The sequence below is a fragment of the Acanthopagrus latus genome, chromosome 19, assembly GCF_904848185.1.
Source record: "Acanthopagrus latus isolate v.2019 chromosome 19, fAcaLat1.1, whole genome shotgun sequence".
NCBI classification, from domain to species: domain Eukaryota; kingdom Metazoa; phylum Chordata; class Actinopteri; order Spariformes; family Sparidae; genus Acanthopagrus; species Acanthopagrus latus.
In genome coordinates, this window is record NC_051057.1 from 17,024,318 (window position 1) to 17,046,893 (window position 22,576).

At 41.2% G+C, this 22,576-nt stretch overlaps 1 protein-coding gene across 3 annotated transcripts in view; it reads right to left on the reverse strand.

Moving 5' to 3' along the window:
• Positions 1–1,114: 1,114 nt before the first annotated feature.
• ube3c (ubiquitin protein ligase E3C) overlaps positions 1,115–22,576 on the reverse strand; it is a 29,236-nt gene continuing 7,774 nt past the window's right edge. For all 3 annotated transcript variants that reach the window (XM_037078627.1, XM_037078628.1, XM_037078629.1), the window contains exons 12-24: positions 21,366–21,452; positions 21,090–21,247; positions 19,892–20,118; positions 17,129–17,233; positions 16,391–16,478; positions 14,431–14,528; positions 13,440–13,572; positions 11,312–11,559; positions 8,420–8,632; positions 6,097–6,285; positions 5,943–6,009; positions 4,543–4,673; positions 1,115–2,234 (exon numbers count right to left, since the gene is read on the reverse strand). In XM_037078627.1, coding sequence (XP_036934522.1) covers positions 2,064–2,234; positions 4,543–4,673; positions 5,943–6,009; positions 6,097–6,285; positions 8,420–8,632; positions 11,312–11,559; positions 13,440–13,572; positions 14,431–14,528; positions 16,391–16,478; positions 17,129–17,233; positions 19,892–20,118; positions 21,090–21,247; positions 21,366–21,452 — 1,915 coding nt within the window. In that variant the 3' untranslated portion in view covers positions 1,115–2,063. The remainder of the gene's footprint in view (positions 2,235–4,542; positions 4,674–5,942; positions 6,010–6,096; positions 6,286–8,419; positions 8,633–11,311; positions 11,560–13,439; positions 13,573–14,430; positions 14,529–16,390; positions 16,479–17,128; positions 17,234–19,891; positions 20,119–21,089; positions 21,248–21,365; positions 21,453–22,576) is intronic.

Consider the following 22,576-nt stretch of genomic DNA (forward strand, 5'->3'; position numbering starts at 1 on the left):
TTTATATTTAGCTTAAGCTGACAGAAAAGGCAACTTTTTTTGGTCTTTACTGCTGCAAACCAGGCAGCCAAAGTGTAATGATTAATCATGGAAATGTCTCCAGCGAGCTGTAGTTCAACCCATTTCATTTATTCAAAGCTGTATCTGGCAGAAGAAGGCCCCATTTCACCTGAGGCATATAAAATAAAGGCCCATTAATGTTCAAAATGTTCCTCATGCGGTGCCACAGTTTGACCACCAGATGGCACTCTGTTATAACAAAACATACCCGGGAGCCTTGAGAGACTTTCTCCCTCTGATGCACTACCTGCAGCTATGAATGTCATTCTGTCTCATGATTAACTTGTCAGATATGCTTTCATGTTGGCCACTCACATCTGGTTTAATGCTCACTTTTTTTTTTTTTTTTTACAGGCATGCAGTCGATGGCACTTTTGCAATAATCATCTGCAAAGTAAGCTCCGATCCACAACCCCCTTAAAGTGATTTTTTGATGTTTCCTTGCACTGCAGCAAGATAAACAAGACTAAAAGCTTCAATTAGCCCTTAAAAGGCCTCTGAGCAAGCTAAAGTATATTACGCAGTGAAGATGATTCATAACATCCTGCATTAACTTTGTCAGTTATAATCCATCACGAGGTAATAGTCTTAAATAAATCTCATAGTAATTGAGATGAATCCCTCATTTCAATGACAAGTCTGGTTTTTAAGACCCAATTATCACTTTGAGTTCCCTGGCCCAGCAGATGCGTGGGGTTCGGGCTCTGAGAGGAGGAGAAGAGAGGGCAGAAAGTTGGCTGTTTCAGCAGCACGGAGGAGAGGATGGGGAGATGGACTCGGTCCAAAGGGGGATGGATCTCTTCCTGGGGCTGTGCTGCGTCGGAGAGCAGGTAGATTTATGACAAACGCACACAATCTTAATTTGTGCTCAGCCCGATAATGCATCTCAAGGCCAGAATAGTTCTGCTCAGTGTTTCTTAACTGGATGTTTCTTTAATTATATGTCAGAGGCCATAAAACTCAGGAGGAGATTTTCCCACAAAGCACTGTTTTATGTCTCGGTCATTACTGTAAATTACAAAGCAACAAAGAAGGAGACTTATGGAAGGAAAAATGCAAAAAGAAAAGTGGGTTTATTCATTTCCATACTGTCTTGTTTTTGTTTTTAATCACCCTGTTGGTACACTGATCACTTGAAGCCTTATGACACGCTCCCAGAGAGCAAAAACTTCAGGGCACTGACCAGGGAAGAGGATAGTTCACCTTAGCGAGCATGTGTGAATACATGAGGCCTCCACTCATCACACCAAAGGAAAGAAAAACAAACCTGTACAAATACTGAGTAAATGAATAATACAAGAGTAAACATATACATATTCACAAATCCATTATCATATAATACTCTCCCCCAAATCTAGCAAATATAAGCTGTTTACACACTTCGGATGGTGTGTGCACACTTGCGTATGGTTGTCAGACATGACGGTTATTACTGTTGATAATCATTAGAGAAATCACAAAAAAGTTTCGATGACCTTGATGTGAAAATACTTGATGGCTGTACAGGAAAGCTTCCCTTCCTCTGCAGCCCTTGGCACACCGCGAGGCAGCTTTCAAGTCCTACAGTCCGTCCCTGTCTGTCTGTCTGTCTGTCTGTTATATTGCCTTTTTTTATATGATGCCACTTTATCTTTGGTGAAAAATAACTGCGTGTTCATGTTAGATTACACAAGAGAGCAGCAGCACCTCATGTTTTTTTTTACTCTTGCATGAAATTCGACTGTTTCGCGGCTTTCTTCTGAAGTTCTGACACAAGATTTAACAATTAAATTACTTAAAAGCAACAAGGCTTAAAAAAAAAAAAAAAAAAAGGCTTCCTACCCCGCTTCATCCTTGCACCCCCTTTATTCCTCAGTCTGTGGAAAAACCCACGGCTTGGCACGCACACACTCATACACACACATACACACAAACACAGTAAATCAAGACAGGTCAGTGCATCGTTTGCGTTCCCCAAGTCTTTCTCTCCAACGGACGCAGGGACAGAGAAGCCTTTGCCCTCCTCAGCTCAGCTCGAATCCGGCAGATGACTCGATGGCGTACAGCAGCTTGTTCCTCATCAGGTGCTGGTCGCAGAACTCCGGCAGCTTGAGCAGATTCATGCAGGTGCTGGCCGTGGGCAGGCGCTCCAGGTCGTTGCCGCCGTTGTGGATGCAGAAGACCGGGTAAAGTTCCTGTGTGCATAAGTAAAGTGTTAAAGGAGCAGTGCACCCAAAAATGTAAATTCAGATTCCGTTCTCAGCACCTTTTCAAACACTAACCTGATATCCTAAAATTATACTTCCACCGTATTATTTTAATGGCTAATGTCCCTTTTTTAATATTTATTTATTATTTATAATTATTGATGTCATTTATTTATGTTATTATTTTATAAATTGACATTTATCGGGATTGCTTTGCGCTCATCATCGTCAATCTTTTCCTCTTGTCTTTGAATGTTATAGAATCTTCCAATCAGTATGTTGTCATTAAAGGAACAGATCAACCAAAAACTTTAATTTAGTCATTAGCTACTCATCCCCATGATGACTAAATGCTTTGTTTTTATTAATATAATAATAAAAATGAAAAAATCACTTATACATTGTTTTTTTTGTGGAAATCTTCAGCATCATGTCTGAAGTGGGTGGCAAAGATCGTTTTGGGCTCTATACTGAGCCATTTTATGGTTATTTTTGTGGTTATTTCTTTACGTTTTAAAACAAATCGCCATCTACTATAGCTGTGTCAGGGAACATTGCAACCACTGCTTTGCTGTGAAACTCCAGAAATGGTCTGTTGACTTCGAAACTTCACCCGACTTTCTGTCAGCATGGGGGAGAGCAGATAATGAGTTTATATACATTTTTTAGGTGAACTGCTCCTTTAATGATTGCCAGACACTTTAGCTGCATTTGCAGAGATAGTGGAACATTTTGGAACATTCAAAGACAAAAAAAAAAAAGAGACATGCATCAACTCGTGTTGGTGATCGCAATGTCCAAAGCAATCATGATTAAGCAATAAATGTCAAATTCCACAAGGGGATAAATGTTAAAAGAGAGACATTAAGCGTTAAGCTAATACTGTGGAAGTATAAATTTAAGAAATCAGGTTAATGCTTGAAAGGTACTGAGAGAGAAGCTGGCCCACAGTTTGACCCTTGGATGAGACACGGGAGGAATGGTCATTTCATGTTGTCTATCTGGCATTTTTTAAATCAAGCCTTCCTGCGATGAGGCCACCTCATCTGCAGACTGTGACACCGACCGTGTCCATCACAAGCCCGGCCGGTCGAACACGTTCCTCCGCCCTGATTTCATCCTGCTATTTAAAGTTAGTGTATACGCTTCAGTGGCCATACTTGCCCGATTAAATGGCTCTTCAGGGGCTTAGCCGTAATGACCCCATTTTTCTGACAATTACCGTATTAAACTATCGTTGCTTATTGAGAAAGTGCCATTACCATGGCTATCATTTTGGAAAAAAAGAGAGTTTCCATCATCTTTTTTAAATGGCTTCTCCTGACAGAGCTATTTCTCCTCTAATGAATCCTGGGCCGTTTCACGACAGCTAATTAAGGCTTAGCTGGCTCAGGCTGAGGGCCGGGTCAGGGGCCGCTCCCCCCACGAATTACCGCCCTGTTCCGGCCCGGAGAAGAGACGAGGAGGATGGGGTGGATCCTCACACTGGCCAAAGTCAAATTGATTAAATGAGGAGGGAAGGCAAAGTCTCAAACCCCGAGAGGAGGCACTGAGAAGGATTTTTAAGGAGAATTTTGTTCCCCAACTCTACTGCAGTAGTGCAATTAGGTTTTCTTAACTAATGACAGCCATAAAGAGTACTAAAACCAATCATATGATGATTACAGCTTCTGGTTAGACGAAGTAAGACACATAAAAACTCTTTAATGGCCCCGAGCAACACTTTCTGCTTTTTCCTCCTATCTCAAGCTACCCCAAGTGTCCCACAAATCAAGTCAGCGAGAAATTGAAACGACTTCCAATTAGGAGATCATTTCAGAAATAGGTTAGCAATAATGATTCAGCACTGCTGAAATAATGTTTAGAATTACGGGGAGATATAGTTTCCCTGTGTGTTCATTAACAGGAAATTGCTGCGTTGTGCCATGTCACACAGAAGGCAAACGTTCAAAAGTTCAACCTGCTACAAGCTCTGAATGACAATATTTGTCCAGCCAGGATCTCCGACCCAGCCCACACAAACAGAGCTGCAGACAGAGTTCTTTAACAGAGGAAGGTCATGAACTATAAAACAACAGCGGGCATGGAGATAAGACCACACCACGCCGGTCTTATCGCCGTCTAATTTGAAAATGATCATTTTGAGGGCTGTTATCAGTCTCTGTATTTTCATTACAAGTCCATTAAGAGGGAACACGCCTTTCTGTTGAGCTTAGAAAACCTGCCAATAATAGAAGATTATAGAGGTACCACGCAGTCTGATGAAGCAAAGGAGGAAAGTCTGCTTAACTCTCACCTTGAAGCCCAGCAGTGGAGGTCTGGAGCAGCTGGTGACGAACTTCAGCAGCTTGCGCTTCTCTTCGTCTGTGAAGCCTTCGACCACCTCCCAAAAGATCTGAATGACTGGGTGAGTGGCCGAGTACCCACCTGAAAGAGAAAATTATAGTATGTATATGTCTGTTTATAATTATAACCAACAATTACACATACACTATATTGCCAAAAGTATTCGCTCACCTGCCTTGACTCGTATATGAACTTAAGTGACATCCCATTCTTAATCCATAGGTGTTTAATATGACGTTGGTCCACCTTTTGCAGCTATAACAGCTTCAACTCTTTTGGGAAGGCTTTCTACAAGGTTTAGGAGTGTTTATGAGAATTTTTGACCATTCTTCCAGAACCGCATTCATGAGGTCACACAATGATGTGTGACGGGAGGGCCTGGCTCTCAGTCTCCGCTCTAACTCATCCCAAAGGTGTTCAGTTGGGTCGAGGTCAGGACTCTGTGCAGGCCAGTCAAGTTCATCCACACCAAACTCTCTCATCCATGTCTGTATGGACTGGTGCACAGTCATGTTGGAACAGGAAGGGGCCATCCCCAAATTACTCCCACAAAGTTGGGAGCATGGAATTGTCCAACATCTCTTGGTATGCTGAAGCATTCATGGTTCCTTTCACTGGAACTAAGGGGCCAAGCCCAGCTCCTGAAAAACAACCCCATACCATAATCCCCCCTCCACCAAACTTTACACTTGGCACAATGCACTCAGCCAAGTAGCGTTCCCCTGGCAACCGCCAAACCCAGACTCCTCCATCAGATTGCCAGATGGAGAAGCGTAGTTCGTCACTCAAGAGAACGTGTCTCCACTGCTCTAGAGTCCAGTGGCGGTGTGCTTTACACCACTGCATCTGACGCTTTGCATTGCACTTGCTGATGTATGGCTTGGATGCAGCTGCTCAGCCATGGAAACCCATTCCATGAAGATCTCTACACTTTGTTCTTGAGCTAATCTGAAGGCCACATGAAGTTTGGAGGTCTGTAGCGATTGACTCTGCAGAAAGTTGGCAACATCTGCACACTATGCGGCTCAGCATCTGCTGACCCCGCTTCATCATTTTACATGGCCTACCACTTCATGGCTGGGTTGCTGTCTTTCCCATTCGCTTCCACTCGGCAGGCGTTTGCTGATTTGTGGCGCTTTATGTACTTCTGACTTCCCATGCGACTCTCATGCCTTTATAGACTAATTTAATCATTTTCTTACACCATTTGCAGCAGCTTCAAATTCAACCCTTTTCAACAAGTTTTAAACTCAAAATCATATTTCAGATATTTAAGACATAGAAGACTTAAAATGCAGATTATCTAAGACCTTTTATGGACCCACAAAAAAAAATAAAATCGGCACCTACCTGAGTAGTTTGTGAACTTCTTCAGGTCATCAAGACAAATTGGCACATGAGCCCCAGATATCAGCACCTAGTAGAAGGCATACATTGGAAGTGTCTGTGAGTTATAAATACGTTGCAGTCTGATGGACAGTTTTGCTTGTTGTGCACAGCGTACCTGGATCTCCTGCTGATCAAACATGCGCAGCCACTCCAGGTTGACCACGTTGGCCAGACCCTGTCTGAAGGCCAGGCAGTGAGGCCTGATCTGCTTGTTCAGTCTGTAGTCAGCCACCAGGTGGATGTAGGCTATCCGGTTGGCCGTGGTCACCGGGATGTCTTTTCCTCCAAGCTTCAGCTCGACCACCTTTTTCAAAAAGACATTTGTATTTACACATTTTTTACTGTTTTATTTACAGAGGGGTTTTTTTCATGTCTTGGTCCTGACAGTAGCTGAGTAATATTACAGTCAAGCAGCCATAGTGTTATGTTTAATTATGCATATCACCGAGGCAGCTTTGGGCGCCAGATGACCAACAAACAATGTAAGTGCCAGGTGCATTTAATTCAATCACAGCGAGGTAATTAAGATATTTTCCAACAGCACTCTGATTAAAGGTATGGCTCAATGTGAGTGTGTGTATGTGTGTGTGTGTGTGTGTGTGTGTGGTTAAAGTGCATTTCTAAATATAGCACATCCAATGAACATCTGGTCCAATGCAATTTGGCCTCAAGTTCTCTTTTCATTAGCTATAGAGCAGTTAGCACTTGATAGGATGTGCTCATCTCTGTTCATAAAGCTCGGCATATGACGACATCACAGCGGCTACAGAGGGATGAAATGTAATGTTCATCCTCTTTCAGTGCCGTTTTCCTGCATTTGGTATACATGTTTTCAGAAACCGATGACTTCCACAACTGATAGAGTGACTTAACAGTAAAATTCACTCTTCATGTTCCATTTAAAAACATGGAAATCTGACATCTTAATTTTTTTTTTACCTCCACCAATTAAGTTATTTTTTCTCCCTGGTTGGTTTGTCAGCAGGATTGCAAAACGACTACTGAACAGATTCCTGACACATTATCTGCAAATATTACAATGTTGTACAACAGATTGTCTTCGTTATTTTTTAAATGTTGCCTTGCACTGCAGTTGTCTTTATGTTTTTGTTTTTTCTACTTATTTAGTCAAAATAAGCCTGAGTACACTCAGAGACATGGCAGGATTAACACGCTGAATAAAGAATGGAAGCATCCAAAACAATAAATTCAGGGGAAATACTGGCACTCGACTTTGTAATGACTCTTAATTTACACAAAAAAAAAGGATTATCATCATGAACGATAAATATCTTTTCTTAGTACTGTGTTCAATTAAATGCAGGTGGAAAAAGGATTTGCAAATCATTGCATTCTGTTTTTATGTACATTTTACACAGCATCCCAACTCTTTTGGAATCTGAGATCTGTTTCAAGCCTAATGAAGCGGTGTATTGTTTTTCAGTCCCGTAAATCTTGGGGAGTTTTAATCCAGTATGCGGATGTGGTTATTATCACAACTACCTTTGTGTAATTTTGATCAGCAATGACTAAGCATTGCCACACGCAGACTGTCACAAAAACTGACTGAGAGACACTTAACAGGATATTTGTTTAACAACAGAAATGAATCAGCAGCTCTCTGACGCAGTCTTAACAAAAACTAATTGATAAGCTTCATAATGGTATACAGTGCAGCGATACTGAGCTAGATTGCATTATAAGTAAGTAAGTGTGAAGTGTGTTCCTCTTTTTTTGTCCATCCCCTGAATGCTGCCTACAGCATGTGGTTCACTGACAGGTAATATATATATTTTTTTGCCTTTTTTTCTCTCCCCAACAGTGGATTGTGATTATGTGCTAATGTAAGAGAATTACTGTCCTTATCTTGCTTGCTTTGGCTATCTCATGAGGGCAAATGCAGGGCAGACTGCTCCCGGGTGTGTGCCTAATCTTTCACAAATTGTTTTCCTTATCGTGTTTGTGATTGCCCTATTTGTGACCAGGAGGGCTACATTGTAACTCGACCATTTCAGGTGTTGTTTGAGAAGAGCTAATAAGACGCGTTAAGGCCCTGAGCAAACAGGGGCTCCGGGTAAGAGTGCAGGTCTGGGTACAGGTGACTGAGAGTGCTGGTCGACAACTCGTCTTCGCAGCCTTGAGCTTTGGGGGGGACGTGCTTAAGAGCAGCGAGTTGCTTCTGTCAGGCGTGTTCTGAGATAATTTCTGAAGGAAAGGCAGGTGGAACGGTCAACAGAGCCGCTGTGTTCCCTGTGCCGCGGCAGAGCTTAGGGCGACAGCGGCGACGTGCTTTATCTCACTCAGAGCTGAAAAGTGGTACATCATGAGGGAAATGAATTATTAACGCCACAAAGAGGGACCAAACAGGAGGAAGGAAGGACGGCTGAATGAGAGGGAGATGGAAAGAAAAAGTGAATCATTTATCAGACTCCAGTCACCTGAGCTTCTCCCAGATCGTTGTTGACCACCGTGAAGTTGAGGCCAAGCTCCTCCACGTCACCCTCGTAGCTCTTGAGGAAGAGGAGGTTGCGGTACATCTCTGGGTCCAATGACGCCAGATGGTGGATGTCCACGTCCGCGCTGGTTCCCAGAAGTTTGGACAGGAAGAAACTGGCAAAGGGCAGCTCCACCAGCATGTTTTCATACAGCGCCTGGAGCAAAATGTAGCTGTTTAGTTGGAGGACACGTGCAGGACAAAGATACAGGCCGTTTCTTGTAAATCCCCCCACAAACATCAGTCAATCAGTACAAATGAGAAAATGCTCGTAGCGTTAAACACAGCGATTGTTTATTGCTTGGGTGTCACTGAATAAAACATGATGATTAGATAACCGAGATAAACTAAATGGACTGCATCAAGTACCGAACATAATACTACTGAGTGCATATCCAAAGATCTAAATACAACAAACATTACACAACATTTAATTTGCCTACTTCTCTTATATCAAAAGATTCGAGTGATAAGATCGAGTCACATCTGACAGAACACAATCTATCTAAAACACACAGGCTTCAGTTTCGCCCGCCTCAAACTTTATAAATGCCAATTCTCACCTTGACCTTAAATGCCATTAAGAACCACAGCCGGGCAGGTGACTCATAAAACCCAAAGCTAATGTACTGGAATAGTCCGAAAAAGAGCCCGTTGGAGGCATTAAAATATACAGGTCTTTATAAATGATAGCGCTAAAAACCCTGACCGCATCAGCTAAATGGATTATAAATCTAGTGGATTTCCATAATGCATGCATCTTAAACACACAGGCGCGCATAAATCACGGCTATTTTCTAAACACAGGTTAATTGCGCAACTTCAAACATTGTCTATTTTTTATGCAAAATAATCCACTTAGTATTTCTCTCGTGGCCAGTGCTCGTTTCAGACCATATGCGCCGCGTGGCCCCTTGAAACCTATCAATAACACTTATGCCGGGAAGAGGCAGCAGTAAGTATATGGAAAAAAACCTGTGGCCTTATTTTTTCAATGCCACTTCCTTTATTTATGAGTGTTTATTGCCAGAAATTGTGCCAAAATGACTTGGGCTGGAAAGAATTAATTATTATGGCCCAGGCCTTTTAATATAAGTGAGTGCAGTGGCAACGCAATTAAAGCAGATCGCGGCACCATCAGGTGGAATAAATGCCAGCAACGTTGCAGGTGCATTCTGTTAGCTGCCAAATACAATCCTTAATTTACAACATTAAGAATCAATAAAATTATAATGCCTTTCAAACGCATCTCTATCAATCAGGGGCACCAACCTAGCACACCTCTAAAGGGAAGTATCAGTCGCTGGAGATCAGTGAGAGGAGACTGGTGGGCGCAGGAGGAGGAGGGTGAAACTTTCCTCGCCCTCCACAGAGCGGAGAGGCTCTAAAGCTGATGAGGTTGGAGGTTTTGTACTAATGAGAGACGAACGAGGCACAAAGAGAACCTCCGACAGGTCGTACTACATAATGAGAAATTAGATTTTGACAAAACCACGTCTCTAAACGATCCGATCAAGATGAACTTTTTACTCCAAAGTCTGGAAGGATGGAACCACAAAAGCAAACGTTTTCACCATTTGTGGCCTAAATCTCTCAGCCTGTCAGCTGGGTGGACAAGTGAGGAAGAGCGATGATGACCGGCCTCTATTCTGATGTTCAATCCCATTTCAGTGAGTACCCCAGACAAGGCACTCCTGCCTGTAATACATCACCTCCACAACAATGGCACGCCTCGGACATTAATTAACAATATTAATCTCCCGTGTCCTTTGAGCCGCACTGTGCACTGTGCACGCAGCGGTGATGCAATCCCAATCTTTATAAACGGTTGCCTTTTATCCAGGCAATAACGGCACTAAACAAATATCAATACACCTCTCAAATGGCCACTCAAACGTCCATTTTTATGGAGAAAGAGGAACTTAAGGAAGGGTTAATTGAAAGTCAAATTCAAATTAATTTCCCCTCGCCTAATTGCCTGAACCATTAGCTATTGAGAGCACAATATTGAGGGGGTAAGGGGGGCGGAGAGCTCGTGCCTGCTGATTGATCACTTCCAGGGAATACAGAAGAAGAAGAAGAGGAAGAGCAGGAGGAGGAGTTACGATGCTCTGATAAGTGGACCGGACCATCTCGGGCTGAGTAAGAGAGAAGAGACCTGGATGTTCCTGACTGTAAAACAGATCAAAATGCTATTACCACATGCTTTGAACGCTTATTTATGTCCTGTCTGTGTGGGCTCACTGATTTAGTGCCAGCCAAATGCAATCACTACACAAACAAGAGGTAGGAATCATCGGCTAATGGAAGCCCTAATTGAGAGGCGACCGCTTGTCATGAGGTAATTCTTCTCCGGGTTGAGATGATAGCCCCCCCACACCCCCCAGGAGGAAGGCATCTTGATAAACAATCACTAGCACATGCATTAAGGATGATTTAGCAACATTAGACTCTAATAAATAGTGCCATCACAGGAAGGAAGGGACAGAAAAACAATGCCGTCAACAGATTATGCACAGGGCTAATTAACAAAGCTGAAGCTTGCACGATAGTTCGAGTTCTAACCCCGACCCTGCAATCTGCTTTGGAAAGAAACGACGGCAATTTCTCTGAGCACTGTCAGCATCCAGAACAAACCAAAACAACATTTAAATTTAAGTATGGAGGGAGTGCAGCCTTGACACTGACTGCAATTGATCTTAATCGACGTATTGGACCATAAAATGAAAGCAGTCTGTGACTAAATCTTTCACTTAACTTAAATATCAACACACATCCTTCCTTGCTTTAGGGATTTTAAGGTTACTAGAAAGGACATGAGAATATCTAACATCACCTTTCCGAGGATCCTGCCTAGAAAGTAGTAATGCCTCGTGAAGGAGTCGCCGATCAGCATCTCGGCGGCGGGGTTGGGATACAGCAGGCCCTCGTTGGTCGTCTTGAAGAAGCCCTGGTTGGGATTGAAGCCCGACTTGAGGAGCTCATTGAGGAACTCACGAAAGATGCCACCGCCGTCGATGCCGGCCTCATCCAGACCGTGAGCGTTTAAAAGATGGACTCGAATCCGTTTCTTCAGGTCCGGCTCTAAAGTAAGGACAGAGAGCACGAGGAGGAATTTATAAAGATACAAAAAGAAATGAGAGATGAACAAACAGCTGACAAATGTGGCGGAGACATCAGTCATTATTATTCTTTACATTAATTTAACAGCAATTTTCAGCAGGGAAATGGAGTCAAACAGTTGAACATGTCTTCAATTTCTAATAGTGGCTTTTACATTTCTGGTCTGAAATGGTTCCAATCGCATCTTCGTCTGGAGATTTTACAGGATTTGGACAAAACACTTAAATAATCTCCCCATATATGCAATCATACAACTGATCTCATCACATATAAAATTATTATTCCTTTTTTCAAGTAAATTCATCCAATTAGTGAGATTAATTTCCTTTTAACCTTTTCCTTGAACACCTTTCTTTTTTATTCACAAGTGTTTTAATGTAGTAACAGAAGAAAGCTGACAAATTGTCATGAATGAGTTTCATCTGCCGTTACTTTCATGGAAAGGACTTTGTAACCTTGTTAAGTAAAATACTATATGAATAAAGATAATTAGAATAAATATACTATGGATAGTAGAATAGACTATTCTAATTATCCACAATTATGAAAAGTAGTAGCCTTTTTCATACTCTATACTTCATTGTAAGCAGGACACTGGTCCTCAACCTTTAGATAGAGAATCTATCTTGAGGGTGAGATTTGTCCCAGATGGCTCATAAACAGTATTTCACAAACCAACAATTAATGCAAGAAAACACAACTGAAACATACAATAAAACAATGAGTTAAAGTGCTTGACGTATTCAAGATGACACAAGAAAATGTAAGGCAGTATAGAGAAGCAGTGAGACCCGTTAAATAACATGCTGCCGTATCTTTTACAAAAGCTTCAAACTCTTCAGTAAGTGGAGTTGGTTACAATTGGTCGAGTACTCTGACTTATAACCTTCAGATTGCTCTTTCTAAAATCAATCAAGGTTAAGGTCAGCATTTTACTCGTCTCCATGCATTTACAATATCTACATCATTTAGAATAATGTGCTAATATCTTCTTTCCTGTATTGTCTACCTTTATTTTTTATTAGTCAAATGTCTCAAGGTTATCCATTTGATTGATTGTATTTTAATGCATTTGACTTTTTTACTCTATTGTATTAACGTCTTTGGGGAGGGTTCAATTCCAAGGTCTCGCCCATATGATTTACGAGCTGTATTTGCAGCGAAATACAACATAAAAACAAGCGAACCTTTCAACTAATGACCTAAATACTCCTGTAAAGTCAGAAAATGGATGAAAAATGTAAATATATACTATATTACTATTTACATCTTGTGTGTCCTGTTGTTTTTCTCAACAAACACATTTTGCAAGAAAGCAATTTCTTGACCCGGCAAATATTCAAATCAAATTCTATAAAAAGGTCATCTTTCAGAATAATTAATGTATAGTGATAAATCAGGGCAGCTATAAGTTATAGACACATAAATGATATAGATCATGTCTTCAGCCCAGGTCGCCTACTACTCTTTTTAATCAGATTGCCCCCACCGAAGTGCCCTCTCAAATTCAAACACAAAAGAGGTGACTTAAAATAATTGATTCTGCTTTTATGTGATGCATTATAATAATCGGAACCACAATTATGCTTTACCGAAATTCAATAATCTGCACGAGGAGAGCGCTAACCTTCATCTTTAAAATGAACCTGAGCTTGATCCTCAAAACTAAGATTTTATAGAGAATAACAGGAGTTTCCAGTACAGCGTCAACATTTACCACATCGTACTTCGTCTCCATCTTTTACTTGTCATCTTGAAAATAAACACACATATTTAACACAACCTTTAACGTATGTGTAAAAATCCCTCTTTTGTTTAAGCTGGCATGCTGGAAGCCGTACCGTTTTCTGGAGAAAGTTTATCGTAGGCGTCTTCATAGATGTAGTTGCGTCTGATGGTGACATTGATGCCATCGGGGAATGGCCCGTCCCCCTGCACGTCCCGTTTGTCAGCATAGATTAACCTCTGGAAGATCTACAGGACAGGTGTGGGGACAGAGGCGGGGTCAGTGACACATCTTCTGTTATACAAATGTTTCATTCCAAGTATAGCTTCTGCTATGTATTATTAAAATAGTTCTTTTCTGGCATATTATACCTTTATGGGTAGCTCCGTGTATAGGCTACAATCAACAGAAGTTATATCAAGTACAATTAAGGCAGCTATCTGAGATTTAATTCAGACAGAAAAACAAATTGACAAGGATATTCTACTATCTGTAAACTTGACCCGCAGTATTAAAGTACTACTGTAAAATGATAGATGTAGTAACACATCCGACATAAGTTGGATTTTTGCCAACTTCCTGTGGCAAATCCTGAACTGATAATTGTTGCCTCAGTGGCCTGCCTAATCTATAAATAGCAATCATGATACTTAATAATACTTCCAAACACAATATTTCATATTAAGACTAAGTGTCTATCAATACTCTGTAGTATTGTCAAAAATATCACAATATCTACACAAAATGATAGTTTCAATACACATTTTTTTACAGAATCAAAAACCCAGAGCTAGCTGCTTTATTTTCTGTTTACTCAGACGACAAGTTGGCACATGCACCACTGCAATAGCCCCACAACCTTTCAATTCTTGATGGACAACTGGTGGTTTATTCATATCAGGCAGATATGTGAAAACTGGCAAACATTTGACATTTTATTGGTCATTTCCAGCCATAACTGTAACCTTTAAAGTTGTCCAACTTATCTGACATTTCTGCTGTGTTTATTTCATGTACTGTGATTCTTTGCTAGCTTGATGGGGTGAAACAAAGAAGATAAATGAGATGTATTGACACTTTTTGTTTGTTGGACAACAGTGCAGTACCTTGACTCGCTCCTCGAAGGGAACCACAAAAGGGAGCTCTGTGAGGATGGCCAGATGTCTCTCTTCAGACACAGAGAGCTGTGGAGGCTCTAAACCAACTGCAGACACACAGACAAAACTTAACATGTTAGAGTGTTTCCAGATTTTAGACCATCAGTCATCCTTGTCTCTTTGTGTTCACTACATAAATATTTTGTGTTCGCAGTGACAGACAACATTTTATTCCTAGATATAACATAAATATAACTGGTATTTTATGTTAACCTTAAATTATTATCTGCGGATTACTTCACAAATTATGAAAAATAACAAAATGTATTTAATGTGCAATTTACTTTCTCTAGACAAAACAGAGACCCTAAAAGACTTGCAGATCATCTTTCTGCAAATTCAAGTTCAAGCATCTCAGGCTGATCAGTAATTACCATATACATTCCTGTCCTTCTAGCTATCATAAATAAAATGTTTATTTAACAGGAACATGTATTTTTCTTAGCAACTGGGAGTTCATCATGATTAAATTACATTTTTAGCATTGTTGGAAGATTATTTTTCTCCTCCAGAGGGATTCAGATGTCAGAGTCAACTACAGGTGGAGAGGACAGCATCCAACATGGTTGAACAGCCTTGTTCAAGGAAACTTCATCTGGAGAATTACTTCCTGACATCAGGTGTCATCTGTGTGTAACACTACTCTAACAGTATCATTACTTCCCTCACTGCAGCGCTCTGTAAGTAAGGCCTAGTGCACCATTTACAGGCGATCCATTAAAGACATTTCCACCCTACACCCTTTTAATTACACCCTTTTAATTAACCCAACTGTGAGCTGCCCATCCACCTGCCGGCCTTTATCCATTAAGCTGATGTTTGTTTTGTATTAAAGTCGGGGTTTAGACTGTTTAGCCCACAAAAAAAATTGCCACAATAGCTAAACCGCTCTTCACCCTCCTCTATTTGCGCACACCGCAGCTCAATTATTCTGCTCAATTAGTCAATCTGATCTGCATTTTCCCATCAGGTTTCCATCTTTGAGGAGAAATATGGCCTCCGAGTGGTCAATACGTTGCTCATTCATCAGCCGCGGGCCCGTCCATTTAAGGAAATGAGAAAAGGCCAGACAAACACACCGACCAGATGTGGCTGAGTTCATCAGGTACTTTCACGCTAATTGAATTTATCCCATACAGCGTCTGAGTGGGATTAGTTAGATCATACACACATAGTTATCAGCTTGTTTTCACACCAAAGAAACCTGGGATTGCTCAGAGGGAGCCAGATGAGGCTCAGCCTGTGTCAGTGTATTTTCCTCTGAGCACCTAACTGAGCCAATGAAGAGAAAATGTGGTAATGTACTGGGGAAGGTTAATGAGATTTTTGCCATGAAGAGTGCCGTGAAAGACACCTTTAAATTATGAAGCATTTTCCCAGCGACAAAAATATCAATGATGGGTTGTTTAGGAAGAACCATTTTCTAGCTCTACACCGAAGGAAAAAGCAATTTGCACGCTAGAGACAGAAACCAGAACAATGACTCCAAACTCTATTTATGGGAAATAATCTCAATGCACAGCTCAATGGAATACGAAGAGCAAACACAGAGAAGGTGACTTTGGGTAGCAATTAGGGTGATTTCCTGGGCTATGCATCAAGCTGACGCCAGCATTACTATAAAGCATTCTACATTTTCATTTATTGCCAATAGAGTAGCTCTGTGCTGCATTTCAGATGACAGTCTGCGAGTCCTGTTGTTCTAGCTCACAAAGATTTCATTGACTATTTTTTGGCATACATAATCGCAGGAGAGCTGAAAATGATTTCAATGTTTTTCTGGCAATCGTATGTTAAAAATGTTTCTTTTTAAGGACCAATATTTTCATGAAGTTAACACACTTTTTTCAGCTAACTGATCAAAGCGTTTTTTGTAACAACAGAAAAAACTGTGAAATTATGAGGGTACCATCAAGTGTGGACTGAAGTGGCCCGATGCGGCCCATCCTTCTTGTTCGCCATACATGTCTCGCAGACGGGACGTACAACTGGGTAACCTGGAGAGAAAAGAGGCCGGTCATGAAAAATACTTTTTACTATTTAATTTTGTACATTTTGCTAACGTTTAGCCAGTAATTTGTTTGAGTCTCGAAAAATATAAAGCTCCTGCCAGTGCCTTTAGTCCTGATTTCAGACTAACACAGCATGGTACCTTTGAGAAATTCAAAGGTACCATTCTTAATAGCTGTTTGTCTTAAGTCATTAAGACAAACACAGCTACAAAGAATGGTATCTTTGAGAAATTCAAACACCGTCCAGCAACATACAAATAACCCCTAAAAATGTATTTTCATAAACTTTTCCCTGTTTTAGTTGTTGATTTAGGATATGTGGTTACTTTTACTGTTGTGTTATTTTTTGTTCAAATAAAATGGCTCCATATTAACAAGACTAAAAGATATAGTACAGGCAATGTATGCAAACCATAAATAGAAATAGGCAGAATTCTATATACAATCACCTACTTTATCCACTACAATCAATTTATAGCAGAAAGCTTTTGTGAATACAGCTCCGGATTATCAAGTTTTTTATTCACAAGCAGACACAGACACTGTATTTCACAATTAAGCTAAAATTTAGCATAATATAACAACTAGCAATGAACAAAAACAAAATTTAAACAGCTGTGGTGACAGCCCAGCACCTTATCTGCTCGGATGTTGACCTCCTCAGAGAGCCAGTGACCTCCTGGACAGAAGGGTCGTCTAATGTCGCGAGCTTTCACCATCTTCACCAAGTTAGTGATGACCTGGGTAGTAGATCAAACACACAGACAGGCACACACCCACACATTAACATCTCTAATCCACTTCATTGTAAGATAAAGAAACACACTGATAAAAAGAAGGTTTTCGGTGTATATGCTGTTCAATAGGATGAGGTGCCTTCACTTAGAAAGAGAAAAAAAAAGCAATTTGAGAATTCAGCCATTAGTGCGCCATTTATGGGGAGTATAAAAGAAAAACGACCTGTGCTGTCGCTCAATGTCCAGCCTTGTTAATTACCGGCGAGGTCTGCTGACATCAGCCATCGGACAGAGAATGCAAAAAGAGAGACAGGGCAAGTACCAGTGAGTCTCTCTACCGGCCCGCAGAAGGCTCAAAGATATTTCACTCTGATGTAAGGTTGTGACTTTGTAACATTAGCCACAATTACAATCTGAACTCTGAAGTGGTCAGTGGTCTTTTCTGTTCACTTCTATTAACTTTATAACTAAAATCATTTAAAAGATTTTAAAGATCAATATAAATTTTTCATATCTCGAGGTCCAGAATCAGGACTGAAGACGATGTAATAGCACATCTTATGGGTAACTTTTGGGTTTCTGTCTCCTTCGACTGGACAAACCAGGCTGCTGTTGCCATGGCGAGTCGCTGTCAGACATCCGCTGGATAACCTCATGCATGTCATTGCATGGAGATTCGTTAAGGGAGCTGTTACGTCTTCCAATAACAGTTACAGCCAGTCCATTTCCATATAATACCCGGCCTAGAATATTTCAATCGAAATGCTCTATTCTAAAGCACGTCATTTTCATAGAACGACAATCAATCTCGGCCAATCACCAAGAGGCAACCAGAGTCCACAATAATGGCAAGTGCAAAATGCTGTAAAAGGCGCGTGGCGATGGGTTTGGAGCAGGCCTACCCCCTGACTCTGGGAATGAATAAGCATTCCTTAATTAGCCCATCGGGTTAAGTGCAAGCCTTAATGGGCCTTTCCCAAACTCCAGCGTGACATCGTTCTCCAAACATGGCCAAGAAGAAAGTTCCATTAGCAATATTAATACAAGCTTAGTTGATCATTTTCATTCAATTAACTTCTTTCAATTAAATAGATAGCTCGACAATGGAGGTGATAAAAGATGGGGAGGGACGGCTGATGACACGAACCAAACATTAGCGTGTTAGGGGTCAGCGGCGTTAAACCGACTGTAAATCCCACCGTTCAATTTGGAAAATGCATTTCCCCTGCTCCCCACTTCTTTAATGGGTCGTTTTAGCTGACAAGAGGCCTTTGAGCAGATCTTTTATGAAAATTCGCGATGTGCTCTTCGCGTATTTGCCACCTTTCACAGAACTCCAGTGTTTCTTCTGTCGAAGACTAACAGCCAAGAACAAAGTCGCTTAATTACCGTTTCCTTGATGGAGAGCTAAGGAAAGGGAAGAGGCTGAATGAAAGGAGAGACGCAGAATGAGAAAAAGAGCCGAGGAGAATGAAGTTAATGCTGTTTTCTGCCTCATTTCCTCTTGGTAAATAACCAATGGATGACCTCCAGGGCAGCGTTCCACCTTGTCTTTGCCTGCTCATGCATACATGCTTGATTTCCACAAACACAGGCGAGCATTAGGCCACTATGCTCCGATGCACGAAGAGGCTACAATAGACGTAACCCTAATGTGAATGTGCCACATATCATCGTTTCCCTGCCGAGATGTCAACAATCAAAACAGAAACGAATTTCAAATTATCGTCATGAAAAATATTTACAGTACTCAAAAACTGGCCAGAAGATGTGTTGAAAACGTTGGAACGCTTCTCTGGATGGGAAAATACCTTTATAATAAAGAGTATTTCTGGGTAGAAATGTTTGAAGCAGTATTCATCCCGGTCATGCAACACTGTGGGGTTGACTAAAAGGAAGTTTCGAATTGTTATGTGTCTCTCCTTCTGGGGCCAATACTGTTTACTATTATAAATAAAACATTTGTTGTCTGAATTATACTGTTTATATCTATGTTAAAAGAGCCCTTATCACATCTCTCTAAGAAAGACTTTCAACTTCAGTTTTCAGTTTTTTGCTGGCCTCTGTGTGTGTGTGTGTGTGTGTGTGTGTGTGTGTGTGTGTGTGTGTGTGTGTGTGTGTGTGTGTGTGTGTGTGTGTGTGTGTGTGTGTGTGTGTGTGTGTCTATGTGTCTGTGTCTGAGTTAAAGTGTGTGCGTCAGAGTCAAAGTTACCTGGGATATGCCAGTTTTTTGCCATTATCGCATGTAATTGTCAGGTATATCCAGTGGGAAATATCCCAAATAAATTAATTAATGGAATAGCAAATGAACTAATATTGTGTGAACTATATGGTACTTGTGTTCTTTCAATATTCGTGTAAATATTTTTTTTAAAAAAGTCTTCCATGAACTCAGGCCTGTGTGTGTGTTTGAGTTAATAAAGCTTGTGAGTATGTTTGGCGCACACACAGTGGCAGTGCAGCCTCCTGACCCCTCTCACTTTATTTCCCCACACTGAGTTTAAGGACGGTGGGAAAGTGAGAGAAACAGCAAACAAGACACTGCATCAAGTTTCAAATCAAATTCAGCTACATGTCAGACAAGAATACAAGACAGGAGTTATTTGCCAAATATGAATGAAACTTTCAGCAGTTATGTGCAGGTGGTTGTATTTGGCTTACCTTGAAGAGCTGTACCCAGCGTTTCTGCTCAGCCTGGATACGCTGCTGCACCTCAGTGTTGGTCTTCACACCCACACTGCGGAAGGCAGCCATATACTCCTCGCGGTGCTCCGTTTTGGTCTCGGGGTAGGCCAGCTTGATGATTCCCAGACACGCGTCCCTCAGACAGCGAGACAGAGTCACCAGCTCTGCCAGGGTGAAGGGCATCATGGAGGACTGCGTCTGACCTGGTGAGAGGCAGAGTGGATTCTATTTCTTTTACAGATATTGATTTTTACATTTATATGGCGGCAGGACGAAGAGCAGCTGCTGAAAACAACAGACGATGTGATTGCCACCAAAGTCAAGAAGTAGATAAGGTGGGGGGGGTTCATCAGGATCAGATTTTCCCTCAAACAAATGTATGCACTTTTAGGTACCTAAACCAAAGTCATTCTTAAAGCTTTTATCATTGCATCTAAATTGTGACTATAAACACAGATGTGAAAAATTAAATGTACAGAATTCATTTATATCAGCAGCAATCAATGCATATTATCACTTAATTTTAGTACCTCTTCATGTTAACTTTGTTTGGATGTTTAAATCATGATTATTTAATTCTAGCTAAAGCTGATGCCCAGAGACAACAAACAAATATGCAACCTAAAATCCTAAAACCTTATCAAATTCAATCATATTTCTCATATGATGATATATGAGTTTATACAGATCCTCAAACAAGAAAAACAAAAAACTTATGAACTGCCCTTTTTTGAGAAATAAATAACAAAAGTTGCTCTTTCCTCAGCTGAGGACCTTTTAAATAATTAAGCCATTTTTAATCACTTTTAATTGATTTAAAAAAAAAACGATGACAATGTTTCTGTTAACTTTTTAAGCTCTGCAGGGTTTGGGCCAAGATGGTTCCCTACGTCTTGAACTCAACGTCAGATCCTCAGCAGCATTCCTCCTTATATAAAAGCCTTTTTATAGTTTAAATAAATGTTTTTGTTTATATCACTAATATACTTTTGCATAAACGTGCCTAGTTTGCCTTTTGCCTCCTCCTTCTACTCTTATATCTAACAGTACTCTGTTACTCTGCTTTTTCATATTATTATAATATTGTAACAATGTTTTCAAAGGTGCTATATAAATAAAGATGAGTATAAGTTGAGTATAAATCCAATAAAAAAAAGGGTGGGTAGCTTATTACCTTCCATTTCGTGACCGAAAAACTCGCTGTCATGCACAGAGATAAGCGAGTGGCTGAAGAGAGAGCTGAAGAGATAGAAGAGGGGAATGATGCGGTTGGAGTCCTCAAACGACATCGGAGACCCTCGCGAGATCAGCTGTAAGAGCGGCACCATGGAGCTGAGGGGACAGACAGACAGGCCGAAATATGAATATAAGAGTGTACACACACACACACACACACACACACACACACACAGATGTAAGTTTGTAAGTAATCCAATATCAATCAGCTCACCCAGTGATCATTTTTGTCGTCATGGAAGTTATCAGGTACCAGAGATGCCTCAGGAAACGTGCATTGAAAGCTAAACTGTACAGAAGTCTGCAGGGAACAGAGAAGCAGAGAGACACGTTCAGTTTAAAACACTTGTTTTGATAAAGTATGCGGCTCTCATCAACAAGACGACATGAGTTAGAGGGCTATTTCAATCAGATGACACAATCGGTGCGAAAGAACTGTAAAATGACTTTCCGTCAATCTGTCTGCTGCGTTGAGATTGTTAACTTTGCCCTGTTAACCAGAGGACACAAGTAAAGGGGGGGAGAAAATAAATGACACTGTTAACCAACATTTTCCCTCATAGAATTTTCTTGGCCTTTCTCTCCCCTTTTATACCCTGTAAGGGCCGAAAAGAGATTAAATGAGCCATTAAGCTTTATTTAGGCGAGGCACCTTCCATTAGTAAACTAGTTGCTGGCGAGGGTGCCCAGCTCGGGTCATAAACAGCCCCTCTGGCTTCCTGCTGGAGCCCCATTTAACTTAATGGCCAGGGGGAGCAAGACAATGGAGGACAGAGGAGGAGGGGAAGCCTGGTCCTCGCTGTGACCCCGCAGCGCCAGCATGCTTCCACACTCACGCCGAATTACATGATAACCCCGCAGAGGGCCCACATACCTTGCTATAGTCGCTCTGCACTCAACGGGCTGTGGCACCGAGGTGTGAAGCTGCTCTTTGTTCGAGTGTTTGTGTGCGCTCCTAAATTGCATGGCTTTTCACACACAGGGTAAGTACAGGTGACAATAATGTTCTAAGTAAGCTAAAAGGTAAAATAAAAGGCCCCTGCATATAATAGGCCCTTGTTTAAGAGTGACAGTGCTGACACCTATAAGGATGCTTGCATTTAATGGGGCAGCATCATGTATTCTCAGCCGAGCAGAGGAGCAAAGGTCAAGAAAGTAGAGCAAGAAAAAGAGAATCCAACATTGGCTGAATATTCTCATCTCAATGTCAATGCTCAAATTCCCATTCCGCCAATCAATCTACCAAAACCCATTCAGAACTCCCAAAATGGAAATGAGCATTAGGAGCAGGGTGTCACACGATCCTCAGTACGGCTTGAAAAATGGTTTGTGCCGAGCGCACACCATCTGTCAGTGGTACAAGGCTCAGGAGAGAAGCAGGGAGTGGTGCTGTGGGCTCATAACAAGTGATGCAAGTGTTTGATT